This window comes from Onychostoma macrolepis, chromosome 08 (assembly GCF_012432095.1).
Source record: "Onychostoma macrolepis isolate SWU-2019 chromosome 08, ASM1243209v1, whole genome shotgun sequence".
NCBI classification, from domain to species: Eukaryota; Metazoa; Chordata; class Actinopteri; order Cypriniformes; family Cyprinidae; genus Onychostoma; species Onychostoma macrolepis.
The window spans coordinates 2,151,073-2,170,789 of record NC_081162.1 but is presented as its reverse complement, the minus strand read 5'-3'; the positions used below and the strand labels follow the sequence as shown (position 1 = coordinate 2,170,789).

Sequence of the window (19,717 nt, the reverse complement as noted above, 5' to 3'; positions counted from 1 at the left end):
GGATTTTCTGTTATTTGGTTTTGAAGCATCTGACAATGTCTGGAGAGAGTGTTTGACCACAGTTTGTGAGAGATGCTTTATAAGACTAACTCCCATTACTTTATAAGACCCAGTGAAGAACTGCTGGATTATGTGAGTCGTGACCATGATAAGATAGTTTGAGCAATCCAGATCACTGATCAAATATGATTCTTGATTATCAGTGTGTTACAGATGATGACCGAACACAAATGAAAACTCTAGTGTGAGAGAGACGTCAGCGCACCACTCACCAGATGAACATATTTCTCTGTGTCCAGATCTTTCACTGTGAATCAACAGAAACAAAGTTGATTGAAAAGACTTAAGCAGCACCAGGAGCTTGTAACTGAGTTTGTAGGACATGGTGTGTATGTGAGATCGTCGTGATCCTCACCTCGGCCCAGTGTGTTCTCTCTCTTGTCCTTCATGCTCATGGCCAGTGACGCTCCATCTGGGATCTGCAAGAGACAGGTCAGAGGTCAGCAGGGTGATGTGCACAGAGCCATTCTCTGGGTCACATCACCAGCATTTCATGGCGGGGCCAATGTAGGCTCAATATGGGCCTGAATGTGTTTGTCCATGGGTTCCATGTTGGCTCTGTGTGAATTAGCCAGTTTCTTACACTAATTCTGCACTCATTTGGGGGAAAATCTGCTGAATTCAATGTAATGGACTTAAACATGGTCAAAATGCGTTACAATTGTAAAACAGAGAAGTACGTTATCAAATTCTGCGGAAATCCCGTTTCCGAGAGTTTGCACACACACACACTCACCTGATAGTGGAAAACGGTGTTGAGTTTTTTTCTGCCGTCCTCCATGACAGACGTGTCGTCCAGATCCTGCAGGATTCTGCTGCTGCGGCCCTCTGGGAACCACTCTGATCGGGACAGACCAATCACAGTGAGCCATGACAAGCACTACGAGAGTATGAACCTGACACTTCATTCATTCAGAAAACAGCAAAGTATCCTTCATAAACTGACATTACATTTGAATACACAGCTTTTTCATATTAAAACATATGCATTTACATATTTAAAGCTGCAGTCTGTAAGGTTTGCCTCTTTGTTGCCATCTCTGTTTGAAACCTGCAATTGCAGTTATTTGCGGAATTATCTTCATTACGTGGGTTGTGCTCCGGCACGGCTGCAGCACGGATTAATCTAATGTCTTGAGGAGTATATGTGGCAGTCACCGCACCGGTGTGGATGTTTACTGTACTTCAGAATCACAGATTCTACATCTTGGAAGTATGACCCAAATAAGAATTTTCACCGGATATTGTCATCTAAACAAAAAAGTAACAAGTCTGCCACTTTTGTTCTGACCAACCGAGGAAATAAACATTACAATAAATCATGCTAGCAATGGTGATTAAATCTAACAATCGCTTAGCTCATATCACATCAAACCGTGCAAATTATTATTATTGTTATACTCTGTTTCATTCATCAGCATTGCGTGACTATGTGTATTTAGTGTGTATTAGGTTATGTATAAGCTACTGGTGACTACGGGTGAATCTCCAGTTGTCACTGATGATTGTCACATGAATCTTTCTGGATTACAATACCCCATCAAAATGATACGTTTAATTATTCCAGCTGCTGTGAGAAAAGTATGTAGCATCCTCACGTATAGCCTACTAGCCGGGACAACTTCTTTATGTTTACAGACGTGACGCAATGATGCAAAGACAAACGGCGGCATGCTTGTATTTACTGCGAAAACCTACCAGTACCACTCAAATTAGAAAACATTATTACAAGCTTACCGGAGATAGTTCTGAACACTGGCTGGTTATGAACTTGCTCAAAAATTGATTTTGGATCATTTTTAACCAAAAAAAAAAAAAAAAGTTACGGGCAGCAGCTTTAAAATAAAATAAAATTCAGTAAAAACAATGGCATATGGCTGTCAAATGATTAATCGCAATTAATCACATTTTTGTTTACATAATAAATATACACAATACACATACATATATCATGTATATATAAATACACACACATGCATGTATATATTTCAGAAAAATGTTATTTTATTTATATTTAATATTTATTTATAATATAGATTATATGAATATAAATATAGACATGTAAATTTTCAAAATATATACTGTATGTGTGTGCATTTATATATACATAATAAATATACACAGAACACACACATATGTTATGCAAACAAAAACGTTTATTTTGGATGTGATTAATTGCGATTAATCGTTTGACAGCACTACTTTTAATTCTTTCTCAATTAGGAAAGCTAATTAGAAAATAATATTTATAAAAGTAAAAAGACAAATTAGGAGTAGTGACTCCTAGTCAGTTTTGTTGTTTTATTGACACATTTACTGATGGATGGAAGCTCTGTTAGGACTGGTCAGCCCCATGTTTGAATGGTCAAATGATCTTCTGGGTCAAATTCAGTTTTTGGTTTTTCTCAACATCTCACACAACACAGAGGAGCATGAGCTGTATGAAAGCAGCCACATGTCAATCACATTTAAATGAAAATTGTACTTTTCATCGTCATACCTCATTTGTTAATTCAGTTTACCCTGTTCTGATTCTTCTGATGCAATGCTAAACAAGTCTGTCTGCTCTAAATGACTCGATTTCACCATGCTCAGAGATTCTTTACCCAGATCAACATCCTCTTCTCGAGGCCACTGCGAAAAGGGCAGGTTCTTGTAAAAGGCCTCTAGTATTTTCTCCTTCACTTGACAGATGGTGTCCGTGTTCATCACTCGCACGCTCACCGAGTCCATACCGAAGCCTTGGAAGGAGACGTTGATGTTCTGGAAGACAGACGGAGGAGATGAGAGGTCAGATCAGTGTGATTTCACAGGTGGAGAGACAGGTCAGTCGTGTGTGTTGAAGCTCACCTGCGGTTTGGCTTCGATGTTTTCTCGAAGGAGCCACTCCTCGTTGAGCGTGTAGCGCGCCTTCCCCGTGATGGCGTCGATCGAGCCCTTGTTGATCTGCTGCTTGATGGCGCACAGCAGCAGGAAGAACGGCTCGCCGACCGTCTCCTGAGGGTGCGAGAGAAACGACCGCTTATGAACACACTCATACAGTCGATTAACTGAAGCCAGCCAGTAAAATCAGCTGCTGAACTCTTCACAAACCTTCAGGTAGCTGTACATGCAGATGGACATCCAGTTGGTGAGCATCTTCTCCACCACTGACTCTGTTCGGCGCAGCATCAGTTTGGGGTTTTTGGAGGCTGAAGCGTCGATCAAATCCACTAGCAACTCCTTCATAATGCTCGTGTAGTACTCCAGTTTACCATGGAGGGCAATAGTGAGCAGAGAGGCAAGATTGCACCTAAACGTCAATGAAAGAATGCGGACACATCATGAGACACATCGGTAATTGAGAACATTCACACTGACGGCGGTGTGGATAAGAGTCGGGGAGAGCCCTTCTGATGAGTGACTCCACACAGAGGAAGCGCTCCCTCACCGGACACCAACACTAATCAGACACACGAGACAACACGCTGATCAATTACTGCAACGCAGGGCGTAACTACTGTCAACAACTGCCAAGAAACAAAAGTCAGGACCAAATCATCTGCGCCTCGTTTCCCAACAGCAATTGATCGAAGAGCAATATTTTGTTATTTTAGTGCAATTTCTGAAGCTGCACACACATCAATGCATAAGAATGTGCTTGAAGTGCTACTTACGAGATGTCAAATGCTGAGTTAAGTGTTGGCTGTTACACCATTAAATTTGCACTTTTAAACACTTGCAACCAGAGCCGATCCTCCCTATACGCAAAGTACGCAAGCTGCGTAGGGCCCCCTGGCTCTCAAAGATGATTTAATTTTAGTTTTGTTTTTGAATTTGGCCAGCGGTTATGAAAACATGAATATTCATTTCTTTTAATGCGGTGCACTGTCGCCCTCTCAACGTAAAAATCAGCCAAATCATGTAACGTGAATGTCATACAGTATCTTGCTCGAGACTAAAAAAAACTAGTTGAAAGCGTACCGAGCTGCGAAAGAGATACTGTTTTTCAAGCGCTTTCCATGAGTGCGATTCGAGAACACGGAAGGCGTTTCATTCATTCATAACCCACTGTCATATCACCACGACTCGAGCCATGGATCCTCTGGGGCTCATTTGACAGCTCTGTTCTTGTACTGAAGGTTTCTTTAGAGGATATAAACGTTCTTGATGTTGCATTATATGCTCTTAAGATCTGTGCATTGGTTTCTGGGATGGAGATTACTGTCAGACTATCGCAGGAGCGTTTGGCTGTGCTTGGATTCTGTTATTGTTCTCGTTTGTGTTTGTCTGTACTCACCTGTCTCTTACGGCAAAGTCTTTCTGCTGCTCCAGCGCATGAACAAAGGTGACCAGAAAGTGTTTGTTGTTGAGAAGAGTGGAAAACAGCGTGATTCCCTCCTCCAGGTTGGGCCGCACGCTGTTAGACGACTTACACAGAGAGAAGACACACATAATACAGTATGAAGCATTGATTTTCAAACTGCTAAAGGTGTGCATGCAGTGGGTCTTAAAGTGCATTAACATGTACATGATACCCTTATACATTCTTTCAAGAATAATGTTTGGCATGAGTCATTACTTCATGCAATTTAGCAAATCAGACAAATCAGTTCTTCATCTTGCAGTTTCACAATTGCACATGGGAATCACAACAATAATTGTCCAACTGCGCAACAATTCTTCAAACATTATGAAACTTATAGCGACCCACTAAAATAATCTCAGCTAAAATCTAAAAAAATAAAGAGAGGCTGCTGACAGGAAACAAGAGCTTCCTCAGAAGACGGCGTATTGCGCAAAAACACAGAGTTATTGTTAGAGATGACTCTGCTGAATCTGTGCTTTATTGCAAATGCACACAACCTACACGAGCCGGCAGGAGAACTCAGGGAGGTTTCTGGGCATTGATCGTAGCGTGTCTCACCTGCCAGTCCTGGAGCAGAGGATGCGTCTCAGACAGAGCTCGCGGGCCGAGGGGATCGTTCTCATACATGGGCTGAACCAGACGCCTCTCATAGTCACAGCACATCTACACAAACACACACACACACACAGTCAACACAAAAGATGTGCATTCGTTCACATCTTCACTTTCCTTAACCGCTCTAAAATAGCTGCGCTCTCCACATTAATGGAGCTGTAAAGGTCCCATCCCCTGTCAGGCAGAGCAAGAGCAGGACTGCGATGTGTTTGAGGTCACAGTAAAAGTCTGTTAGCAGCTAACACACACAGAATTCCCCTAAACGCAGACTATTGTGTCAGTGCGTTGGAGGGAGTATTCAGGAGTTTCTTGTCTTTGTGCCCAGTATTGTGCAGACACCAAGACTGGAAAATTGCAACATTTGTGGTTTTCACTGGAGAACAAAAATAGTGGACAGGGAGAGTCCTGTATCTGCCCTGGCTGGAGACTTTAACTCTTTAATAAACTACAAATCATTTGTACAACTATGGTTGATGGACAATAAGAAAATGGCCACTTCTGGACACTTAAAGCACAGTCTGAACTCCCTGTCTAGAGAAATATCAGACCAGGTGTGCTGTTTAAAGAAATGTGGCTAGAGATTTCCTCACTGCTGTCGTCCTTCCAAGCATTTTTTTGCAATGACTTTTCACCAGTTGCTCTGACAGTGATATTTAGCATTACTGAAGGATTTCATGAACTATCATGAACTATCAACATCATCCACCAGCATCGGATGGAAAGTTTGCTTGAAAAAGTGTGCTTGTGCTTCTTTCTTTAAAATAAACATCACTTGGTTTGATAGATAATGCAAGGCATTCATACATTTACATGTATATATATATATTTTACAGTTGACAGTAAGAGCAGACATCGACTCTCAAGATCAAACATCACTGAGCATCTATCTAAGCTCATCACACATCGAACAGAGTCAGACTAAGTTCAGTGTTTCCAGAGAATCTCACGTGTTCCATCATTTAGTTTTAATTCATGGCTTTACCTGCTGCACATGTTTATTTGCACTCGTGTACATTTCTTATGGCATGTGTGTGTGCAGTGATCAGACCTTGGGGAAGAAGGTGCGAGTGACGAACTGCTTGTACTCCAGGAAGGGGATTCCCTGTGTGCGGCTCAGCTCTTTGGTCAGATCCGTCATATCAGTCTGCAGCTCCGCAAACCCTGACACACACAAACACACGGCTGTCATCACACAGCGGACCAAATCACTAACATCAGCCCCTACACAAAAATCTGCTCTTCATTTCATGCATGAACTATTTTTCCCGTTGAGGATGTGACATGTATACAAACATGTTTACTTTGCCATCTGAATGAGGATACGGGCATTATCACACTGATTATGAGTTTCAGCTCAAACTCTCATTCACTGTGACAATATCACGATTTATAGTGTTAATATGAAGCAGCTGCTTTTTGTTTGTTTTTTTTGCTTTGGACATACACGCACACACACACACACACACTCACTCACTCTTGCATATGTGGTTTACGGGGACTCTCCATCAGCATAATGGCTTTTCTACTGTATTTTACACCTAAACCTACCCCTCACACACAACTACAGACATTTGTAGGATTTCAAAAAACAGCATTTAAGATGTTTTTAAGCTTTTTGGTTTACAGGGACGCAGGAAGTGTAAACCTCATAAACCATGTTTATGTTGTAATAACCATGTCATTATACACATTTGTATAATTGCATACTCATAAACCACATAAACCATGTATACCAATACACACACACACACACTACAGTCTATGTGAAGCAGTGGTTTGTGGTATGTGTGTGTGTGTGTGTGTGTGTCTTCAGTTTTCCACTGATCTGAGAGCAGCGCTGCTCATTGGTCTCCAGGCTTCAGGACACGAGTGGAGCTGATGTCAGATCAGTGCTGTGGGGAAAGTCCTGCTGGGATAACAGGAAGTGAGACATCCTCTTATTGTTTCAACACAGGATGTTTGTGTATATTCAGGGATTCAATTACCAAGGAAACCAAGAATAAAACAGGAGGAAAAGAGAAGCAGCGAGAGAGAGAGCGAGAGCTGGTGATGGTGAGATGTTGCAATCCAGAAAGCTGAGCTCCTCTGAGTCACATTCACCACCAAACACCCCCAACTACAAGAACAATCACACACTTCAACCCAAACCCATGAGTGTTTACTGCTTTGACTGGACATGCTGTTCACCACAGATTCACATGATCACACTTCATTACTGTACAAACAGATGTTCTGATTAAAGTCTTCACAGGGCACAATATAATATCCAGAAATAAACAAACAGTTCATATAAAGCTGCAAACTCTGCCATCATTTACTCACGTCACACCAAACCTGCATGACTCAGAAGAAAAAACAAACATAAACATGAAACTCCATAAAGGTCAAAAAACAAAATAAAGGTCTTAAGAATTTGAGTGTCACGTGAGCGATCGTGCCGGCTCTGAATATCTGTGTGTATGAGGCCGCTGTGGTGGACAGGTCAGTCATGCCTTCAGTTTCAGTCTGTTATTTTTGTGGTCATGTTATTATGTGTTCAAATGGTTTCCCAAAAATATCTATAAAATGTTTATGCAACATAAAGCCACTCTGAATAAAAGCTACTCTGCAGCATAGACTATTCATTGTATATTGATTTTTATGTTAACTAGAAGAAAGAAAGCCATGTGGAGCAGCAACAATGTGAAGGTGTACAGACGGAGACAGATTAACTATCTCTCCAGATCTTGTCTACACAACTCAAAAGAAAACAGGGTGGCTAAAGGACAGACGAGTGTAATAACACTGATTTATGACACACTCTGAGTGTGTGATCATTTCCTGCTGTCAGACTCACACATGAACATAAACACACACACGTCACGTGATCTTTAAGAGTGTGTGAGAGACGTGTGCTGCTCCGCTGGGATTACAGCTACTAAAACTGACAGTCCATCACTGCAGAGTGTGTGTGTGTGTGCGCACGTTTTTGTGACATTACTCCATGTCTCCACTTTTCAAAATGCTTATAAATCACACAGAATGGAGTGTATTGAGAATCTGAAATAGCAGACAGTCTCCTGTAAGGGGTAGGTTTAGGTGTAGGGTTGGTGTAGGACAATAGCACATACAGTAAGTACAGTATAAAAACCATTACGCCTATGGGATGTCCCTACTTTTCACAAAAACGAACATGTGTGTGTGTGTGTGTGTGTGTTACCTTTGCGTATCTCCTCACGGATCTGTGACTCCATCTCCTCCATCTGTAATAGAGTCTTCTGCCAATACCTCTCTGCCCTGCGGCTCTTAGTGCAGTAAACCACCAGTGCTGAACACACACACACACACACACACACACACACAGAGAGATGTTATTCATGTTGGAAACACACACACACAACAGCTTCCAAACAGTCCAAGAGATCAGTAGTGGACATGCTTCTCTTTTGCATTAAAAACCAGTACAAAGCACATGACAGTCACCAGCATTAAATTGAGGCGCTGATCTGAAACTCTCTCTCAGATGATCGTGATCTCCAGCAGATCTGAGCTGATCCACAGATCACCTGAGCGTCTGGACAGGGCTCTGATGCAGAGCACCACACCTGTGCTGTCTGATGAGTGATGTATGAGGAGAGACGTACCCACAGTGCACAGCAGCAGCAGCACAGCACACCACGATGGAGACGACGATGGCCAGCTCGCTGCCTCCACCCATCTGCACCATCGCTATCACCTTCTGGAAATGACCCACACGCACCTGCAACACGCCGGCACAACATCACACTCACATCTCACTGAGCTCCTCAAACACACAAACATGATGTCAGACAAAATATATCTTCTGTTTCTGATAATTTTGTATCTACAGATGTTTGTTCACAGTTGGCCAGCGCTGATATAGTGTTTGAGCCTCTCACAGTCAGTTTTATGATACATGTTGCTCATCACTTGTATTCCCAGTAATCAAAATCTCTATGATCTAATAACCCAATGAAATGATTTAGAAATAAATGCAGGTTTTCAGTGCAAAAGAATCTGTTATGACTGGAAGGGCGCTGTAGAAAGAACAGCCATGTTGGAAGTGAAGATTACCAAGCTTCATGCTTTCTAAGCATATCTCCACTTTTTTACCATTATGTTGCGATTATTCTGCTTATTGTACATATACAACCCGAATTCCGGAAATATTGGTATGTTTTTTAAATTTGAATAAGGGCGCATCATTAAACGAAAAATACGAACTCTTCAGCAGCTGGAAACCTATATCAGGCAAGAATGGGACCAAATTCCAACACCAAAACTCCAGAAACTCATAACCTCGATGCCCAGACATCTTCAAACTGTTTTGAAAAGAAGAGGAGATGCTACACCATGGTAAACATGCCCCCGTCCCAACTATTGTGAGACCTGTAGCAGGCATCACATTTGAAATGAGCTCATTTTGTGCACAAAAGTGTAACATTTCTCAGTTTAAACATTTGTTATGTTCTCTATGTTCTATGGTGAATAAAATATTGGCTCATGTGATTTGAAAGTCTTTTAGTTTTCATTTTATTCAAATTTTAAAAACGTCCCAATATATCTGGAATTTGGGTTGTAACATATAAGAAGTTTACATCAGCAGTCCCATATTCCACCAATGTCTTTATACAGTATGTGCAGATATATACATAGGGAGAGTGTATCATATATATGTTTGCACTAGGGGTGTAACAGTACACATATTTGTACCGAAAATTTTGTTAGCGCCAGAGTAGTTTATACGGCAGCCGGTGCTGTCCATTCGTGTCCACGTGCCCAAACCACTGCAAGTGTCTTTCTTTTCTGTATCGCCCCCTCGATCGTGGACTGGTCACCACATTGTCGTCGTACAGTTTCGTTTCAAAGTCGGTCGAGCCGAGTTATCCCCAAGATTTGCCTGAGACATCGCATTTGAAAGACTTCAAGTTTGTTGATTTCCTTCTTCAGAAGGGTCCAAGTCTCTGATAGAGTAGAATCGGAATGATCAGGGTCGCGATCGTGATATTCACGATGCAAACACTGCTGATATAAAACACGTGATATAAGCGATGCAAACACTGCTGTTGCTTGACCGAAATGACATTGAACTTCCGCAACCGCTGCGATCTTCTTCTCCTGGACCAGAGATCGTAAGTACTTAAAATTCTGCACTTGTTCTATTTTAATCTCTTCAAGGTATATAAGGTATATATTCCTCTTTATTACTAGTTTTAACGTGAAATATACATGAATGAACAAACCATGCCTTGTGTTATCACTCAATCAGTGTTTCAACCATGGAAAGACGTCATTAAAACAGCTTGTAAACACAATTTCACGTAGCATTTAATTTACCTCAGGCAAGTCATCAGTGCTCGTTATTTGCTACAGAAATGAAGTCTAGAAAACAGCATTTCACAAAATATTAGACTATATACTCATTATATTTTACTTTAGCTGTTAGTGATGTCTTAAAGGGGTCATCAGATGCCCATTTTCCACAAGTTGATATGATTGTTTAGGGTCTTAATGAAAAGTCTATAACATACTTTGGTTAAAATTTCTCAATGGTAGTGTAAAAAAACACCCTTTTACCCTGTCAAAAACAGCTCTGTTCACAGTGACCCGTTTCTGTGCATGTCCCTTTAAATGCTAATGAGCTCTGCTCACCCTGCCCCTCTCTTCTGTGGGGTGACGACCCGTTCTCATGAGACAGTTTACTTTAGCCGTGAAACTTGCTAACTAGCACGTTATTAGGAAAGGTGATTTGAAAATTTTCCACCAGCCGCCACTGGTCTCAGATGTCGGGAGTAAATGACGACTGCTATGTTCATCATTACATCTAGCAATAAAACACCTCAATCGCTCAGGAGCCATTCTTGTCTACTCCTAAACACCAGTGTCAAACAACAATCGTGGGAGGGGCCTGGGTCAAGAATCTTGATTGATGAGAACGGCTTGATTTGAGAAAGGGGATATTATTTATAGGGATTAAAAAAAAAAAACACTGAGTGGATTTTTATCATTGTAGGGTGGATGTGTACAAACATTGCCAACACACATTTATGTTCAAACAATATGTAAAAGTGAATTTAGCATCCGATGATCCCTTTAGTTATTTAATGTATGTTTAAATAAATATTTTATGAAACAAGTTATGACAGCCAGGCCCGTAGCCAGCTATGAGGTCATGGACCTCGGTAAATTTTTCATGTTAAAAAATTAAATTTGTTCTCTGAATGACTAATTTGCTGTTAAACTCCTCGTATGAAAGTCTGCATGACATGTATAATTCAGTTTAGACCGTTTGCAAGAATGTTTAGCGTCCATGGTATGAAAATGATCGCTGCGAAACGCTGGCGGAGTGAACGAAGCTTGAGAGAATTGTGTGTGAGGGAGGGTGTGGGCACAACCTCTGTGTCTTTGGACTTGTCTTTTCCACTTAATTTGACACTTTAGAAAATTAATAAAGGAGGACGTAGCAGTTTAGGGTCAGCGATATCTTTATCTTATCTTAATTGCAAAAGATTTGAAATAATCATTTTTGTGTACCGTTACACCCCTAGTATGCACACACACACATTTGTTTTTGTGAAAAGTGGGGACATCCCATAGGTGTAATGGTTTTTATACTGTACAAACTGTATGTGCTATCGTCCTACACCAACCCTACACCTAAACCTACCCCTTACAGGAAACTACAGGCATTTTTACTTTCTCAAAAAAAACTCATTCTGTATGATTTATAAGCGTTTTGAAAAATGGGGACATGGGATTATGTCCTCATAAGTAGAGGTGTGCAATATTGAAAAAAAACAATATCTCGATATTTTTGGGGATTTGTGCTGATAGCTGCAGTTTTTGATATTCTTCATTCTGTTCATATCAGTGAACAGAAATTAATATTTTCGTTTAAATTTATTTTTACCTTTTATGGGCATTTTTACCTTTAATAAAGCCATTTTTTTCTGAAAGTGTGCATCTTTTGAGTCAAATTGTTACATTTAATCCATCAATTAGAATAATAAGACATTTAGGCTGTTACCAAACAAATGAAACCAGTATCAACAAAATTAATCTTTTCAGAAGTTGCATGTGAAGTAGCATATAGATGTATTTACACACTATTTAATTCAGCTCAGAGGGACATGGAGTGCTTTAACCTGCAGTTACAAATGCATACTGTTTTGATATTTTAAACATAAAACATTGAATACTGATGTTTGAAATTATTTAAAAAATGAAAAGATACTTTAAATGTGGAATTAAAACCGCCAGCAGGTGGCAGCAGTCACTATTACAGTTTTTCTCAGTCGCTTTGGTGCATTTCTTGAACTTAATATTTGCAAAGAAGTATGTGCATTTCTCAAAACAATTTGTACAAACAGCACCACACAATGGATTTCCTGTAAAAGCCTGTAATTTACTCATAATCTTTAGTTCATCCCTCAAAAGTAAGTATTTATGTCAATGAACATATCAGTGCCATCAGAATGAAAAGTCCTTGTGTCATTGTTCACAAACAAGATAGTCAAAATGCTTAGTCATGTTGTCAGTATAACAGTGCACTCTGTTAGTATTACCTGCTGTAAACTATCCATTTCAAAAGTACAAAAATTTACACATTACTGTACGTGGGATATTGATTGAAAGAGACAGTATTGAGGATATGATCAATCTCCCAATATTTAGCTGCACCCTTCAGCCATTGTAAGGCCATGATTGACAACATGGTCCACAATAGTGGCCCTTATTTCATCTGATATGCGCCTCTGTCCTTGGCCTCTTCTGCCTCTTAATCTGTTTTGCCTCTGTATCCTTCCACCAAGCATCCTTACTCTTCTTCCTCTCGTCTGTTGACCCTGATTGTTTTCTGGATGTTCATTCACTGTCAGAATTTGTAACTCTTTTGTTGTCCTCTGTCTATACGCTTTCCAATTGAAGGTTCATGAGATGCACCTTTGAGCTATTTCAGAGAACTGGTTTATAATTAGTTGATCTATATTCTCTTCATTAGTGAAAGTCAAGATTCACTTGCACAATTCATGGCAATTTTACAAAAATTCTAATAGAAATGTGTAGAAAATATGTTTGACAGTTTATGACAACTAGATCAACCATTTTGCAACTAATGACTTGAGGTTTTGAGGGGTAAGACTATAGCACAGAGAACTGTATAATACATTTTGAACAACATGACAATAGCAACTAATAATGTAGGAAACTGCAGACAAATATACATAATCAGTTGCATGAATGTACCAAAGCAATCGCACTTGTTCAAAAGAATGAGAAACTGCTTTTATGCACAACTGACTAGATGATGTGGAGGTTGAACAAGTAGTTTTGAGAATTTCATTTCTGATCTGAGAAATGCACCAAAGTGACTGAGAAAAACTGTAACAAGTGAGTCATTGCAACTGAACCGAATCATTTAAACAGTTGATTCATTCAGGAACAAAACAAGTTGCTCAGAGACGCAAAACTGTTCTGTAGTGGCTGTTTGGAATTATTTTTGTTGGTGAAATGGAGCAAAAACAGGCAATATGGTGTCTAAAACGTTAAGCCTCTTAATATTAACTTCTTGTTTATTGAACTGTTGTATAAAATCAACATCACATTTGTAATCATGCTTATTTTTGAAGAAAAAACGGCACTCTTCGTGTGATGATGATATAAATATGTACATTTTCTGCCCTCATATCTTGAATTTTGTGATCTTTCTTAATGCATTTTAATAGACTGAATCATGCAGTGAAGGAACACACTGTAAATGCACGCATGCACTGTTTAACCCACTAGACTTCATCACGTAATGTAAGCGTGCACTCTGTAGGTGTTTTGTTTGGTTTTTGCCAAATACTCGATAATGTCAAATTGCACATCGTTAAAACAACAATTACGATATTATCGCAGACAATATATATCGCACACCCCTACCATAAGTCACCTTCTCCTTGTAATACCTATGTCATACCCATGTTATTATACAAATTTATGTCCTCATATGTCACAAAAACACACGCACACACACACCATCTATTACTTTTACTCTCTGCACAACTCTGTATTAATTTGATTGATTTTAATAACTTTAATGTACTTGAATTATGCACCAAACTCTAGGAATTTACAAGTATCGGATTGGGACTCGGTATCGGCAGATACTCAATATTCAATGACTCGGATCGGGGCAAAAATCCTGATAGGGACATTCCTAAATCAAAGATATTTAGGTCTAATCTTCACATATACTGTAAATTTTCAGATCACTTGAATAAACAGTCTCAGGCGACTTATGATGCTCTGTTCACTATATGCTTTCACTGGAGAAGAGATCTTTTACATTATCTTATCATGTGCTCCATAGATGATTCATACAGACATGGATGGAAATGACAGTGAGTAAATGATGGCAGAACTTGCATGTTCACGTCCTAATCCTGTGGTTTGCAGTCACTGTCCATTAGTCCTCTTAATAAAACTGGCAGTTTGCAGGTCTATACATCTTGCCTAAACACAGTGCATAAGTACAGCCGTCCCCTCATTCCCATGAAGCAGCGTTCCTCATGACAAAGGTGCTCTGAATGCTTGACTGGGCCTCAAGACTCAGACGTTTGTTGACGTGTGTTTCTTCAGACGTTCAGTGCTCTCTCTGCTCCATTAGCTGCGTCAGACCGCAGCGTGTTAAATATAGCTGCTGCTGTTTCAGAGTCAGACCAAACAAAGAGCGGGGGATTTCACTGGTGATATGAGGGCTTGATTAACGCTTGTTTTGGTGTCTCGGCCAGCACATTCCAGTGCGTGGTCTTGGTTTGGAGTGCAGTCGGTGATCCGGCGGGTAGAGTCTTGTTACGCTGGCAGTGTGATTAGCGTCAGATACAGCGCACTGATACGGGTGATGAGGGTGTGTGTGTGTGTGATGTTGTGTGAGGCACGAATAAAGACATTCAGAGTCCAGTCACAGTCTGTAGGTCACAGTGAGGCATGAAGATGAACCTCTGCTTTACGACCGGCTCTTTTAAAAGTGTAAAACCCGGTACACACCAAGCCGACGCCGACAATCTAGTGGCGACGAAAGCAGACTGCGGGGTCGGCTCACGTCGGCAGCGTCTGGGTCCAAAGTTGCCCTGACACACCAAGCCGACGCTCGACAACCGACGGCCAAGTAGCACGTCCGTTCTGCCCCTTTCTCGCGCACTGGTTCGCCAGCTGAACAGCCAATCAGAATAATCAAATGGCCCGACTGACCGACGAGCTCCGACGCCGATTCAACATGTTGAATCAGCCGAAAAAAAGCCGACGAGGACCAACTTCAGCCGACGGCGCAGAACACACTGAGAAAACTTAGTCGGCCGACGAACAAAAACTGCCCGACGGCCAACCGTCGGCTTGGTGTGTACCGGGCTTAAGGGTGTAAATCAGAATCAGTGCTGCTTATCAACCCACAGGATACTCACAATCCCTCTCGGGGCTATCCACAGGAACAGGAGCCCACATGAGACCAACAGCCCTCCTTGGGCCGAAAGTGGTGACGGGCCCTCTCAGGGGTGAGCTCAGGAACCACTTCCATCGAGGCAACACAGGAAGCAAGCGGCTTGGGAATGGCCTCCTTGGCCATGACAGGAGAAGCAGCCTGCTTCTGAAGAGCTCCAACAGACAAGATAAGACTGACAAGACCGACTAGAATAGTGTCTGTGGACAATACATCAGGGGACATGACTTGACTCTGGTCAGGGGCTGGAGCCATCTCTCGACTCTGGACAGGGGCTGGAGCCGACAGCCTATTCCTCCTCAGATTCCTCCTTTGGCTTGAGGTGAGAGACACAGCTGCTGTCAGCATAGGGCTTAACAACGGTGTGGCCGGCGGGCTTGGGGGAGCCGCAGCCAGTGGGCTTGACTGATGACAGACTTGAGAGAGCTGCGGCCGGTGAACTTGACTAATGAACGGCCAGCGGGCTTGAATGACGAGAAGCCAGCTGATTTGACTGACGAGCGGACGGTGGGACTGACGGCAGGCTGGTTCTGGCTCGGGCCCGGACACTCCCCAGACACCGGAAGACCCCTTCCCTCCAACTTAGTCCAGTGGTGTCTAGGAGGTCTACGGGCCATGGTAATTGGCCCCGAGCCAGAACAGAGAATTGAGGGTGGCGTCATCCTATGCCGTCACCGCGGCGAGCCCGCAGAATTCCCCGGTGTACTCGTAGAAGGGGAGATCTCGGCGGGCAAGGGCAGAGAACTGTGCGGCGATTTCCAATGCCACGGAGGGGGAAAATATACGTGACATACACGTGACACTAACATGGGTAGATTTTGTCTTTTTGTAAGCTTTGGTCAGATCTTTGTTTTTTTTTTTTTTTTTTTTTGCATAGATTTGTGGCTGCATTTTCTGCTAACAGCTGTAAGAGTGAGTGAGTGAGTGTGAGTGTGTGTGTGAGTGTGTGTGTGTGTGTGTGTGTGTGTGTGTGTGTGTGTGTGTGTGTGTGTGTGTGTGTGTGTGTGTGTGTGTGTGTGTGTGTGTGTGTGTGTGTGTGTGTGTGTGTGTGTGTGTGTGAGTGAGTGTGTGTGTGTGTGTATATCAGTGTGTGTGTGTGTGTGTGTGTGTGTGTGTGTGTATCAGTGTGTGTGTGTGTGTGTGTGTGTGTGTGTGTGTGTGTGTGTATCAGTGTGTGTGTGTATGTGTGTGTGTGTGTGTGTTTGTGTGTGTGTGTGTGTGTGTGTGTGGACTCACAGTGACGGGCAGTTCTCCAGTGCTGGCGCTCAGGGATCTGTTGATGGTGCAGTGGAACAGCTGCTCGTTGTGGAAGGTGATGTCACAGAGGTCTGAGCCAATCGTCACAGAGTATTCCTGCAGTGTCAGGTCCAGCTCGCTCGGCCCTTTCTGACACACCAGCACACAAACACATGTTACGCTTCATGATGTTAACTATACAAATAGCGTATGTGACGGAGGACTCTGTCCAGTATTTCACAGTGGAAATAAAAACCATGTGATTGACAGATCGTCCTGTCACTCATCACAGCTGTTTAGGATACAGCGTATAAATACACTATATTGACGAAAGTATTGGGTCACCCACTTCTAATGAACAGGTTTGACTACTATAGTAATTTCCATGAGTACAAATCTTAATGTTTAAGCATATAATGATATTCTAGGGAATTGTGTGCTTCTAATTTTAAAACAACAGTTTTGGGCTGTTTCACCTCTGGTGTGACTTTAAATGCAGATCTTGAGCCAAAAACTCTTTACCAAACATCAGTGACTTGGACATACACTATATGGACAAACGTATTGGGACACCCCCTTCTTTAGAACAGAAAAAGGCACTTCCAAAACTGTGGCAACAAAGATGGAAACATAATTCATGTATTTAAAAATTGTATTTCCATCTCTGTTGCAACAGTTTTGGAAGTGTCTAAAATGACTGTATCCCATATGTACGAGTCATTGGTGTTTGGTAAAGAGTTTTTGGCTCAAGATCTGCATTTAAAATCACAGCAGAGGTGTTCAGCTTGGATTAGGACTTGGCTTTCTGCAGACCAGTCAAGTTCTTCCACACTGACTAAATCAATCATTTCTTTTTGAACCTTGCCTTATACACAGAGACACTGACATGTTAGAATAGAATAGAAAAGGGTCCTGTCCAAACTGTTGCTTTAAAATTAGAAGCACACAATTCCCTAGAATATCATTATATGCTTAAACATTAAGATTTGTACTCATGGAAATTACTATAGTAGTCAAACCTGTTCATTAGAAGGGGGTGACCCAATACTTTTGGCAATATAATGTATGTTCAAATATGAACAACTAAACATCCTGTGATAATTAGCCGCATACTTTGATAGCAAACACAGAGACACTGTCTTCACGTCTTCATCCTTCCTTCCTTCCTTCCTTCCTTCCTTCCTTCCTCTCCAATTCTTTAGGAGAGAATGAAAATAAAACTCCCTGGCTCTTCTGTGACTGTTAGGTACTTCCTGTCTGACCCTCAGAAACTCATAACATCCCGCCACACAGATCTGGACTTCCCCAACACTTACACATCCGTGTGTGTGTGTGGTAGAGAAATGGTCAACTACTCTTGTCACGGCAGACCATAGGATAGGTGCGGACCGTTACTATTATTCTCAGCCCTAGTGTATTTATAATCAACATTCATCATCCGTCTTGTATGGATTTGTTCACTAAACAAAATGTAATCGATAAAAGATGACGAGTGGGTTTTACAAGCCTGTTTCGACTGCACTGATTGGAGTGTTTTTGAAGCTGCTATCACCGATCTGGACGAGCTCACAGAGACTGTAACATCCTATATTAGTTTCTGTGAGGATATATGCATTCCTACCAGGACTTATTAAACATTCAACAATGATAAGCCATGGTTTACAGCAAAACTCAGACATCTTCGTCAGGCCAAAGAGGATGCCTACAGAATTGGGGACAGAGTCTTGTACAATCAGGCCAGGAACACACTGAATAAGGAGATTAGAGTGGCTAAAAGGACCTACGCTAAAAAGTTGGAAGTTCACTTCACAACAACTTGCTGATGACCTGAATGAGTTTTATTGTAGATTTGAAACCCCCCACACCCGTCCTGACCATCTCTCTACACAACCGCTAACAGCTCCTGTATCCCCCCCTCCCCCACACCTGCACTCCAGATCAGTGAAGAAGATGTGCGCCAGGTCTTCAGAAAGAACAAGAGAAGGAAGGCACCAGGCCCAGACGGTCTGATACCAGCCTGTCTGAAAACCTGTGCTGACCAGCTGGCCCCCATCTTTTCACAGATCTTCATAGATCTCTGGAGTTGTGTGAAGTTCCTGCCTGCTTCAAACGCTCCACCATCATCCCTGTCCCAAAGAAACCCAAGATAACAGGACTTAACGACTACAGACCTGTGGCACTAACGTCTGTCGTAATGAAGTCATTAGAAAAACTTGTTCTGGCTTATCTGAAGGACATCACTGGACCTTTACTGGACCCCCTGCAGTTTGCTTACCGAGCAAACAGGTCTGTGGATGATGCAGTCAACATGGGACTGCATTTCATCCTGCAGCATCTGGACAAATCAGAGACTTATGTGAGGATCCTGATTGTGGACTTTAGTTCGGCCTTCAACACCATCATCCCAACACTCCTCCAGACCAAACTAACCCAGCTCTCTGTCCCTAGCTCTATCTGTCAGTGGATCACCAGCTGTACATACAATTTATTTATTTTTCAATTTTTGTCTATTTATATTTACATACGTGTATTTTGTATTCTCATCTTATTTTTATTGTCTGTGTGTTGTTGTCTCTGTGTACTGGAAGCTTATGTCACTAAAACAAATTCTTTGTATGCGCAAGCATACTTGGCAATAAAGCTCTTTCTGATTCTGATTCTGATTCTAAACTTTATCTGTGAACCAATAATGGTATTAAGATACCATTATTGGTTCACAGATAAAGTTCAGTGAAAAAGGAAGACTAACTACCTTTTGGATATATAAATAATCCACACCACTCCAGTCCATCAGTTAACAACTTGGCCCTGTTTACACTTGGTATTAAGATGAATTTTGGTCAATCGGATCACAAGTGGACGACGCTAAATACAGGCGTAAACGGGGTGTGAAACGTTTTGAGCTTGTCCACTTTCAACCACTTCCAGAGGTAGTCGAAAATGCATTCGACCGGATTGCTTTCGTGGTGTAGACGCTGATG

General features: G+C 41.7%; 1 protein-coding gene across 1 annotated transcript in view; it reads right to left on the bottom strand.

The window, feature by feature from the left end:
- plxnd1 (plexin D1) overlaps positions 1–19,717 on the bottom strand; it is a 62,096-nt gene that overhangs the window by 5,719 nt on the left and 36,660 nt on the right. The window contains 13 exon segments of the mRNA XM_058784669.1: positions 273–307; positions 416–479; positions 797–900; positions 2,667–2,823; positions 2,911–3,057; positions 3,154–3,352; positions 4,340–4,470; positions 4,967–5,071; positions 6,072–6,184; positions 8,223–8,330; positions 8,647–8,672; positions 8,674–8,762; positions 16,737–16,886. Of these exon segments, the coding sequence (XP_058640652.1) occupies positions 273–307; positions 416–479; positions 797–900; positions 2,667–2,823; positions 2,911–3,057; positions 3,154–3,352; positions 4,340–4,470; positions 4,967–5,071; positions 6,072–6,184; positions 8,223–8,330; positions 8,647–8,672; positions 8,674–8,762; positions 16,737–16,886 (1,428 nt within the window).